This window comes from Cervus canadensis, chromosome 10, assembly GCF_019320065.1.
Source record: "Cervus canadensis isolate Bull #8, Minnesota chromosome 10, ASM1932006v1, whole genome shotgun sequence".
NCBI classification, from domain to species: domain Eukaryota; kingdom Metazoa; phylum Chordata; class Mammalia; order Artiodactyla; family Cervidae; genus Cervus; species Cervus canadensis.
The window spans coordinates 65,382,549-65,394,733 of record NC_057395.1 but is presented as its reverse complement, the minus strand read 5'-3'; the positions used below and the strand labels follow the sequence as shown (position 1 = coordinate 65,394,733).

Sequence of the window (12,185 nt, the reverse complement as noted above, 5' to 3'; positions counted from 1 at the left end):
AGAGGCAAACCCGTCATTTCCCACCACTCCCCTTCACTTGCTCAATGCTCTTTACATTTCACTCAGGGCTTTTGCACTCCCTAATCATAGTCAACAATGACTCCTTAGCCCCCTTCATTACCCACAGAATTTCTATTCATTCATCAGAGCTGAGATTCCAATGTCTTCTTTTCCTCAACAACCAAACCAAATCCATTTCCAGCATCCCCTCTCCAGGCATATGCAATCATTTGATAATTACTACAGCATATGTGAGAGAGAAATGCTACCTGAATAAAGAAGTTCACAGCAATATTATCTCCAAGAACAAAACCTGGAAACCACCTAAGTACTCGATTATAGAAGAACAATTATAGTCCCATATAGAAAATGGTTGGCCTATGACTTGAGGAAAAAAAAAAAGTTTGCAGACATTAAAAATAACATGCAGACTATGCAGAAACACAAAATATTTCTGGCAATCTTAAAACATAGAACACAAAACAGTATATATACAATGGTTATAGTCATGAAAAACACAAAAGTCCTCTGGGAATATGAAAATATTTATAGGATTAGGGGTAATAGTTTCCTTTTTCTTGAACACTTTCTTTTAATACTACTACTGTCAAATTACTGTCATTAAAATTTTTTATTTCAAAAGAAAGAAATAAGAAGAGTAAAGAAGAAAGACACTACATTCCAACACGCCATTGCAATCTCAGGAACTGTTATATTACTGACTGATAGGTAACAAGAGGAGTGGGTGTCTGCAATATTGCCAAAACCAAGGGTCCTCGACCCCAATCTGCCTCAAAGAGAATACTCTCATGTCACAAAGCAAGTCATTCCCACTGAGCCAAACTGCACTAAATGAGAATTCTTTATTGGAAAACTTCAGAGGTAAGAACTTTTTCCAGACATCTGTGGAATTAGTATTAATGAGAATGCCCTGGAGTTCATACACGCGTCTATGCAGCAGAAACTTCTCAGCCAAGGAACTGCTGGGCACACTTCTTGATGAGATGTCTAAGCCTGAAGGCATCAAAAAAGTACATTTCCATATTGGGAACATAACTAGTTTCCTCTTTAAGACTTTTTCCACCACCTCCTGTCCACATTGTAATTCTCCTGTCTTCTCAAATGAATAGTTAACATATGTCAAGGATATAAGGCATATACTGAGGCGCTTGCTGCCTAACTCTATTATTAGAAGAACCAATCTCAGTAGAAAATTGGAATCTTCCCACCAAGCTGCCCCAAAAGTGAGACTTTGTAAGCACTCAAAAAATGTCAAATACTTTTAATAAACACCCTTGATATTACAGATTTTCTTTATTTACCTTAGTCTTTGAATTTTAGGAAAGAACAAGAAGTCATAGAGCTCAATCTCATTGTATATTAATCGTGATTTTTTAAAAAATGATGTACAGAGAAGGGAAGCAACTTATCCTGAGTCACCCAGATAAATAATGATAAAAGTAGGATTAAAACTCAAGTCTCCCAGATTTTCAGCCCCAATTCATCCTTCTACATCAAGCATTTTTTATCCCTTGAAATCTCTGGAGCTCTTAGCCTAAATAATTAGTTATCACAGAATTTTAAAGCTAGAAGGGAGCTCAGAGGAACTTACTTAATCTTCCCTCATTAGTCATATGAGGAAACTGAGGCCCAGAAAGATTAACTGATTTGTTCTCAATATCTTAGATGGCAGGGGGAAAAGTATAGCTTACACTCAAAATATTGCAAACTAATGGCCATGAAAAGGGAGATGAAACGTCTCAGTTGGAGAAAATTTTAAGAGGAATGTAGATCATTCTAGACCAGGGGATCTCAAAGTGGGGTCCCTGGACCCGCAGCTTAAGCATCACCTGGCATCTTGTTAGAAATGCAAATTCTAAGGTCTCATGGGAGAATTACTGAATCAAACTCTGGGCGTGGGGATGTTCAAATCAGACGGCTTTGTCCCTGAGAAATGAACACTAGTGGTCTTACTGAATCTACTTTGTAAATGACAACTATAATCAAAAGCACTTAAGATGTGTGCATTTGTCTATACATGCACCATAGTTCAATTGTTAAAGTTTTTTAAAATTGGAAAGCTAGATTTGGGTATTCAATTGGTTCCAGTTCTAGCTCTGCTCCTTACTGGCTGTTTCATCTTGGGCAGGTAACCGACCCCTCCAGCTTGAGTTTCCTTTTCTATAAAACAGGCATGCCACCTACCTCAAAGAGCATGTTGAAAATTAATGTAAGGATGTATCTAAAAGCACGTTAGTTCAGCCCAGCACAGTGGGTAGGAGCTCCAGCTTTGGGGCAGGCACTTTTTTGTACCTCAGTTCTCTCATTTGTACAACAAGGGATTTAAAACAGCCCTCCACATAGGGTTGTTATTTTTAGAGATAGGATGCAAGCATGCAATACATCTTTCATGTCTATAAAAACTTAGTTTTCAAAGAGCTTTTGCAGCTATTAACTTGGGTGATCCTCATGACTTTCCACAAGAGGATGGGTGCATCTGATTTGTTATGGATTGGATTCTAGACTGTACCACCTTTTAGGAACAGAAGGAGTGGACACTGATCTTACAGAAAGAAAACTGCATAGACAGTGCCATGTAGAGAATGAACAGATCAGGATTCTGGTTTTGACTCTTGCCACTACCTTGGCCCACAACCTTTGGGGAGTTGCTTTACCAAAATGGGGTTCACTTTTCATTTGTAAACATGTGGGCTGAATGAGGGTATCTGTAACATCTCTCAAAATAGAATTCAAACTCTGTATTATGGTCCACAGCAAGGCCTCTACAGCCAGTCATCTGCAACATCTCCAATTTCATCGCTTTTCATTCCCCTGCTCATTTACCAAGTTCCAGCTACATCAGTCCTCTTCCTGATCCTCTTCAGAGTCTATGTACTTGCTGTTCCCTCTGCTTTGATTATTCTGTGCTTTTCACATGATTGGTTCCTTCTCAACCATCTTATCATGTCCATTCCTCAAAGTCTTTCCCAAACCATATTATCTAAAAATAATAGGTCCTGTCTCTCACTTCCATGGGTTATTTTCTTTAACGGTGTTGTCCAGGGCTTCCTTGGTGGTCCACAGTTAAGATTCTGCACTTCCACTGCAGAGGGTGCAGGTTCGATCTCTGGTCGGGCAACTCTTATGATTCCACATGCTGTGCAGTGCAGCCCCAACAATTTTTTTAAAAAATAAAGACAAAAAAAAACACACAGCAATGTCCAACAAAAATATATTGGAAGTCACAAGATGCACATATAACTTCAAATTTTCTAGTAGCCACATTTTAAATTTATAAACATTTTAAATGTTTTTAAGATGATAATACTAATTTTAATAATTTTCTTTAAGTCAATATACCCCAAGCATCATTTCGGCATGGAATCAATATAAAAATTAATATACTTTAGTCACCTTTTTCATCACTTCCTTCACACTAAATCTTGAAAATCCAGTGTATATTTTACATGGGTAGCAGACCTCAACTCAAACTAGCCACATTCCAAGAGTTCACTAGTAACATGCGACCAGTGGCTACATCAATCAGCCCAGTTCCATAGTATATCCTGTGTATCCTTCAAAGCACTTATGACCTGAATTTCTCATTCACTTACTCTCATCTTGTTACTTCCCCACCAGATTATAAGCTCCACAAAGCAAGAACCTTATCTGTTTTGTTCAGTGCTGTATATTAGTGGATACAGTGCCTTGCAAAGTACATACTCAATAAATATTTGTTGAGCAAATAAATGAAACTTTTCAAGCTTTAATGTTCTATGAGTGCTCTGTAGCCTTAGCTGTGTCCAACTCTATGAAACCCATGGACTGCAGCCCACCAGGCTCCTCTGTCCATGGGATTATCCCAGCAAGAATACTGGAATGAGCTGTCATTTTCTCTTCCAGGGGATCTTCCAGACCCAGGAATTGAACCCGAGTAGCCTGTGTCTTCTGCATTGGCAGGCACATTCTTTACCGCTTGAGCCACCTGGGAAGCCCATTTTATGAGTAATGTGCTCATGTGTAGGCCAAACAGGCATCAAAGTGAAAGTGTTAGTTGCTCAGTCATGTCTAACTCTTTGGGACTCAATGGACTGCCTTAGTTGTGTCCAACTCTTTGGAACCCATGGACTGCAGCCCACCAGGTTTCTCTGTCCATGGAATTCTCCAGGCAAGAATACTGGAATGGGTTGCCATTCATTTCTCTAGGGGATCTTCCCAACCCAGGGATTGAACCCAGGTCTCCGGCACTGCAGGCAGATTCTTTACCATCTGAGCCACCAGGGATATAACCAATCATTCAACCACCTATCTCCTTTCTTCTTTCACATCCAATTACTGTCTTAAAAAGGAAATCATTTGGCTATATATACTTCCCATTACTTACAAGTTCTTTCCCATGATGTCCAGAGTCTCCAAGGTCAGTTCTATGTACAATACATTGGCTGAGTGAATTGCATGAATATAATTGCTAACATTCTTCAAACGTTTATTCTTTGACAAGCATGGCTCCAAACACTTCATATTTCACAACAGCTTCACAACAGACTTCTATGATAGGTACTTTCATTGTCCTCACTTACAACACAAGGAAACCAAGGCAGAGAGAAGGTAAATATTTTGTTCCAGGTCACAGCAGTCAGAGAGCAGCAAAACAGAGACGCCAACCAACAGAGTTCCAGACACATGGCTCTTAGTCCCCTATTCTCTACTGCAGAGCTGTCCAAGGAAAATGAAAAGCCAGCTATATACGTAGTTTTAGTAGCCACACTAAAAGGCCAGTAGCAACATTTAAAGTCAACAGAAATAGGTAAAATTTATTTTGAATATATTTTATTTTGCCCATTACCCATATATGATTATTTAATCAGTATGTTCAATAATCAAAGTAGGTGATATGGTCAGGTAATCAATGTTAAAATTTTACTTTTTTATACTGATTATTCTAAGCATAACTTAAAACAATTCAGACTAGTCCCATTTCAAGTGTTCAACTGCTGTATGTGGCTAGTGGCTACCATACTGGACATTTAAGAAGGCCAAAGAAAGGTAAAATGGTTGAGCTGGGAGCCAAAAGACCTCATCTCTAATCAAAGCTCTTATTGAGTGACTTTGGAAGTCTTTTCTACCCTCTGGGCCAGTTTCCCCACATGTATTCTGAGCAAATGGGACAAGAAGATTCCTAGGGACCCATCACATGTGAGAAAGTCAAACATCTGCCAACAACTGCAATTAACATGTGTCCAACTTTCTGCATTTTAAAATCAGCTTTCACATTCATTGATTGACACAGTCCTCAAACTACCCTAATAGGTAGCTATTACTGTCTCTGTTTTATAAATACAAAAGTTGAGGCTCCAAGAAGACAATAGAACTTGTCCCAAAGCCACAGAGCCATCAGTAGAGAAGCTGATACGCAAATGCAAGAAAGGCCAGTGCTCTCCCACCACGATCATCAACTCAGTGACTTGAAGAGAATTAAAGGAGAATGGTTGTGAAGATAGTCTGGGGCCTTCAGAAAAGCGAAAGGGAATCAAGTCCCAGGGTAGGGTGAGAAGAGGCCCAGACTGAAGTTAAGAGATCCGGGCCTTGAGGATCGGAATGAATTGAAAGAACCCAGGAGAAATTCGAGGGAGGGAGCCGGCTGACACGAGAAGTGAGAGGACCCAGGCCCAGGGCAGAGATGGGAGAAAGTGATATGAAGGAACTCGTCCTGTGATTACTGCCTGGGTGAGAGGATGGTCTCCCGAGCCCTCCTCGACCCTCATACCTGGTAGCTCAGAAGTTCCCCAACGTCCATGGTTCCAGTCTCAGTCAACACCGGCTACTCGGATTCCCTCCACTCACTACCAAACCTCGGCCCCCAGAGCGGCAGCTCCAGCCACACTGCCGTAAAGCGCCCGGAGCAGGGGCCGCAGAGCCAATGAAGCAGAAGTGCGCGCGACACGCGAGCCGGCCACACTGCAGTAAAATGCAGCGATACTGCAAAGCGCCCTGCTTTTAACAGCACTACTTCCGCCCGGAACCTGAAGGGGGCGGGGAAAGGGGTGGAGACTTGAAGTGGGCGGTGCGTTGAAAGAAAAGACTAAAGGAACCAAGATTTATTGCGCGCCCCCTACGTGCCGGGCGGAGTGCAGGGCGGGGCTCAAGGTGTTTCCCTGGTCCTCTCTTATCCATTCAGTGACCTAGGCAGTTTTATCCCTCATTTTATTCTCAGTTCACAGAGGAAACTGAGGCATTGAACTGCGCGGTCCAGTACTACACCTACTAACCACATGTGGTTAACTGAGGGCTTGAACTATGGCTAGTCTGAATTAAAATGTGTTTTAAGTGTAAAGAAAATACCCATCCGATTTCTAAGACTTGTGTTGATTACATGTTGAAGTTATACTTAGGGTCAAATAAAATATAAAATTTAATTTCACTTTACTATTTACTTCACTATTTCTATTTACTTTTTAAAATGTGGTTAGTAGAAAATGTAAAGTACTCGTGTGGCTCTCTTTGTAGCTTCCATTACATTTCTGTTGGACAGCGCTGGCTCAGAAAGCGTAGTGTCCAAGACCATACAATTGTTAGTGCCTACGAAACAGTTGGCGATGACATTTCCTTCTCTGGGCTTCTGTTTATTCATCTGTGCAAAGGCCAGTGGAAACAGGATAATCCTGTTTCTACTCAAGTGGTGTAAATAGGTTTTCCATAGGTGAAAGTTGCCCATCATTGGAAGAGAACTATTCAAAGAGTGCATCTGAGCTCCTGGGATTTAAATAAATTTCTGTCTTCAAAGAGAGCTAAGCCTCTACTAGTTCCCTTGGCCATTAGTCTTGTGCTTTTTATGTTCATGCTGTCTGTTTTAGTCCTTTCAGGCTGCTATGAAAAAAAAAAATTCACTGGCTGGCTTATAAACAACAGAAATTTATTTCTCACAACTCCGGGGGCTGAGAAGTCCTAGATCAAGGCACTGGCAGTTTCCTTGTCTGGTGAGGGCCTGCTTTATGGTTCACAGAAGTGCCTTCTTACTGTATCTTCACATGCAGAAGTGGGTGAGGGATTTTTCTCCCACCTCTTTTACAAAACTAATCAGGAGGGCTCCACTCTTTTGATCTAATCAGTTCATCAAAGCCTTACTTCCTAACACCATCATCTCGGGAGTTAAAATTTCAAATTATGGGTATGGGGGAGACACATTCTGACCATCACAATATTGATAACCGTCCTCCTCATCCTACCTCCACTGTCTCCAATTGTACAGAAATTATTTTTATTCCTCAAACTACCAAATCCTCTCCCCTTCTGCCTAGCCACTAGCCCCACATCTCAACCAACCGTTTCTCATCTTTCAGACCTCCAATGTCACTATCTCAGCATAATCTTCCGCTACTCACTTTGCGTCCAAGTAAGCAAGCTCTCCTCACGATTCTCTTTCCTAGCACCTTCTCTACTTCACAGTGTATCTCAATCTGTCCTTAATGGCTGATTACTTGTTTATTGACAGTCTCATTTACTGGACACAGGCTGCATGGGAGCAGGAATTGTGGATGTCATGTTAACCACTATATCCTATGACAAAAACCCTAATACAGTGTTCAGTACAGGAGGAGGAGTTTCCACAAATGGGCCTTGTGGGTCATGATAAGGAAATTGGATTTTCTGCTAAGAGCATTAGGAAGATATTGAAAAGTCTTTAAGCCGGGGGTTGGTGGGGTGTTGTGATTGGGTTTATGGTTTTTAAGAATCACCTATGCAATCTGCTTTGAACTGAATTATTTGAGTGTCTTTCCTCTCCTACTTAGCTGTGAATATAAACTGTGCCTCATTCAGGGATGCAGGATAGAGTAATGGTGGGAATGTATACTTTGGAATTGTTTACTCTTTAGAACTATGTCCCAGTTCTTGGTATCTGGAACCAGCTTCTTTAGACAGGCCTGCAAGGCCCTGGGGTTAAACTTTCAGGAAATTTGCAAGCTAGTTGACGTCAGGTTGGTTCCTTCAAATCTGCCTTGGTGGGTGTATTTACAACATGGAAATCAACATATGCTACAAATCATGACTCTTGGTTTTTCAGTGAGCTGACTGTTAAACATTTACCAACACATCAATTTTGGTTCTAGCCAAAGTTCCACCACAATCACCTCTGTGCTCTTGAACAAGTTACTTTCTCAAAGTTGCAGTCTCCTCATAAATAAGGTGACTCATTCATTTATTCAGGAATTCACTGAGTGCCTAATCAATGCCAGACACAATTTTAGGCTCTGAGGATATAGAAGTTTGTAAGGAGAAAAGTTCCTGCCCTTTTGGGACCTATATCCTAGTTGGGGAGAAAACCTAACGAGGAAGATGAGGATGTAAAATCATCCTCATTTTACAGGTGCAGAGACAGAGGCAAGTGGCTATGTGCCTGATTGCCTTCTCCAAAAAGTAGAGATCCAACTGAATTTACATCGTAAGATTATGGAGAATTTACAAGAGATGCTACATGCAAAGCTCTTAGCTTGGTGCCTGGCACAGAAAAGTACTCAATCAATATTTGACCTTAATATAAGAGTTGAGTGGGAATTGGGGGAGAGGGAGTAGGGTGAGGAAAATGAGTTCATTTCTTATATCCTTTCCTTTGAAGGTATTCAGTCAAGTCTGTGGATTTTAGAAACCAGCACTTAAAATATAGAATCGTAAGGCAAAACCATATGTTTGGGGAACACCCTGAAATTAGGATAATAAACCTGCCAGGGAAGGTTTCCCAGAGGAGGTGCCATTTGGACCAGGGTTTAAAGGATAAGCAGGGTTTGCCAAGAGGACATGGGGAAAGATGGGTGACCTGGACAGAAGAAACAGCATGGACATAGACAAGGAACTGGACAGGGAATATAGTGTTTGGAGGGAATGGTAGGAAGTAAGAGAGGAGGGGGCAGCTGAGCTGAGGAAGAGCACAGAGAGAATTAAAAGATTTAGCACATAAAAACATGACACCCAATCATGTCTGAATTTCAGTTAAATGATAAAAAAGGTTTTAGTATAAATATGTTCCAGAAACTTCCCTGGTGGTCCAGTGGCTAAGACTGCATTCCCAACGCAGGAGGCCTGGGTTAGATCCTTGGACAGGAAACTAGATCCCACATGCCACAATTAAGAGTTTGCATGCTGCAACTAAAGATCCTGCATGCCACAACTAAGCCCAAGTACAGCCAAATAAATAAATATTTTAATAAATAACTAAGTAAATATATAAATATGTTCCATGGAATATGTAGTAACATACCAAAAGTCTTTTGTTGCTTATCTGATGCCCAGTTTAACTGGGCATCCTGTATTATACCTAGCAATCCTCATCATGGAGGATCTTGAATATCGCATTGAGATATTTCAATTTTATCTTGATGGGAAGGTCCACTAGTAATTCCTTAGGAACCTCCTCAGGGATGAAGCTTGGGGCCCCCATTCTTCAGGTCTCAGCTTAATGTCACCACATCACAGGCATATTCCTTGGCTATGAGATCTATAATAGTCCCTCCCTCCCCACAAGATTCTCCATCAGGAACTTCTCTGGTGGTCCCGTGGTTAAGAATCTGCCTTACAATGCAGGGGACACAAGTTCGATCCCTGATCTGGGAACTAAGGTCCCATATGCTGTGGAGTAACCAGGTCCTGTGGACTGCGACTACTGAGACTGCATGTCCCAACTAGAGAGTCTGTGTGCCCCAGCAAAAGAGCCTGCTTGACGCAGCCAAGTAAATAAAGACGTAAGTAAATTTTTTAAAAGAGATTCTCCATCAGCATTCCTGACCATTATCTTCAGAACACTTATGATTTGTGTTTCTATATTTATCTTCTTTTCACTCACTGGGGGGGGGTCTGTTTTCTCTTTCATATGCTATGCTCCACAAGGCCAGGGATTGCTGCATTGCTCACCACAGCAACCTCAGAACCTAATACAGTATCTAGCACTCAACTGGCACTTCCTAAAGTTGTTGACTTAATAGATGAACCAATCAATCTACTGAAAAATTGATACAATCCTGGCAATAATACTATCAAATACTTTCAAATCCCTACCCCTAATCCTAACAATGTTAGGATTCCAATGTTAAAGATGAGGAAAGTTCAGAAAAGCTGTGTATATGCTAAGTGAACTAAGTCCAACAGAAAAAGCTAAATACCATATGATTTCACTTAGATGTGAAATCTAAAACAAAAGAAAAAAATGGGCTCATGAATATAGAGAACAGATTGATGATTGCCTAATGTGGAGGGGTGGGGAGTGGGAAAAATGGGTAAAGGGGGTCAGAAGGTACAAATTTCCAGTTTTAAAATGAATTACTCATGGAGTTGTAATATATAACTTGGTAGGTATAATTAATAACACTGTTTGCATATTTGAAAGTAGCTAGACGAATGGATCCTGAAAGTTCTCATTACTAGAATAAATAATTTTTGCAATGATGTAGGATGGACTTCCCAAGTGGTTCAGTGGTAAAGAATCAGTCTGCCAATGCAGTAGACATGGCTTCAATCCCTGGGTTGGAAAGATCCCCTAGAGAAGGAAATGGCAACCCACTCCAGTATTCTTGCCTGGGAAATCTCATGGACAGAGGAGCCTGGTGGGCTACAGTCCACAGGGTCACCAAAGAGTCAGACGGGCTTAGTGACTAAACAACAACAAAGATGTTACCTGGACTTATGTGGTGATTGTTTTGCAACACATACAAATGTAGAACATTACATGGTACACTAATACAATTTATGTAAAGTATACCTAGAAAAACTAACAAAGGAAAAAAAAAAGAAGAGCTATGTGTTATGCACCAAACAGTCCAAAAACATGTGATAATGATGATGATTTGATCGTGGCATCCACAAGAGAGATGGGAGAAGGGCACCACCCTAGAGACCAGCTGCTGGGCTGTAACCTTTTAAAAAGCCTAATGTGGAAGAATGATTCCTTCTGGAAATTTTCAAGTAGCTGTGGGCCTCCTAGTTTTCCTTAAACTTTAAGCTTTAGGTGCTCCAAGATGTAATCAGAGTCTCCTCCTCCATCTTTTATTGCCACAGTAAATTATTTGTTGGAACAGCCTTTAAGAAAATATCCTCCAAAAAACACTCATAAAGTGTATTTATCACCAATATTGAGCTCCTACCCTGCCATCATGGACTGATTGGAAACATATGACAGTGCTGAAGAAATCCAGACGCCTCCATTCGGGCCCTGAATGAGTGGGGAAGAGTCTCAGGGTAGGCAGTGGAAAGGGGATATATATTTCCTGGGAAGCAGAATGCAGTTTCTGGGGTTCAAGAGGAGTCCTTGTTCCCTCTGCCTCTCACTCCCCAAGTCCAGGTTCTCAGATCCTCTCTATTCTAGTATTTTAATTTTGGATGTTGGATTTTCTGTTTGCTATCTTTTTTTTAAAGATTTGTTTGTTTACTCATTTATTTACTTTTGGCTGTACTGGGTCTTCGTTGCCAAGCTCGGGCTACTCTCTAGTTGGGATGCATGGGCTTCTCACTGCAATGGTTTCTCCTGTTGCAGAGCACGGACTCCAGGCACAGGGGCCTCAGTAGTTGTGGTGCAGGGGCTTAGTTGCCCAACGGCATGTGGAATCTTCCTGGACCAGGGATCAAACTCGTGCCCCTGCATTGGCAGGCAGATTGTTAACCATTGGACCACCAGGGAAATCCTACTCTAATATTTTTAAATAGTGAAAGCTGAAATGTAGAAGGTTTAGTCACTTGCCCACAGCCATAGTATTAGTCACTGGCAGTACTGCAATCCAAGCCTGTCTGACTATGCACGGTAGGGATTTGAGCTCAGTGAACATCCCAAACAGTGCTGACACTTATGATCCAAGCACAGATGATTACCGAATGCTGAAGAGTAATTATCTCTCCCAGTAGGCACAGGTCTCAATTAGACACAAGGAGATTTTGCTTTCTTAGATACACTGGGAGCCAAGTAATAACTCTAATAGTCAGGGAGGTGCAATGCAAAGGAATTATTTGGGGGCTTATTGTTGAAGTATGATAATAGAATTGAATTACATTGTCCTAATCTTTGAAAGATACATAGTGAAATCTCTGTATAAAATAATGTGATGACAGGAATTTGCTTCAAAATAATCCAAGGTGGGGGGTAGGTGTGAGGGTGGGTGTGGGGGATGGATGCGGGTGTGGGTGGAAGCCTGGATGAGAAGTTTATT

The 12,185-nt window shown here is 41.2% G+C and overlaps 1 protein-coding gene across 1 annotated transcript in view; it reads right to left on the bottom strand.

Annotated features, from left to right (window-relative positions):
- Positions 1 to 5,939, bottom strand: part of CTNNBL1 (catenin beta like 1) — a 160,142-nt gene extending 154,203 nt beyond the window's left edge. The window contains exon 1 of the mRNA XM_043479007.1: positions 5,768 to 5,939. Within this exon, the coding sequence (XP_043334942.1) occupies positions 5,768 to 5,797 (30 nt within the window). The 5' untranslated portion in view covers positions 5,798 to 5,939. The remainder of the gene's footprint in view (positions 1 to 5,767) is intronic.
- Positions 5,940 to 12,185: the final 6,246 nt, after the last annotated feature.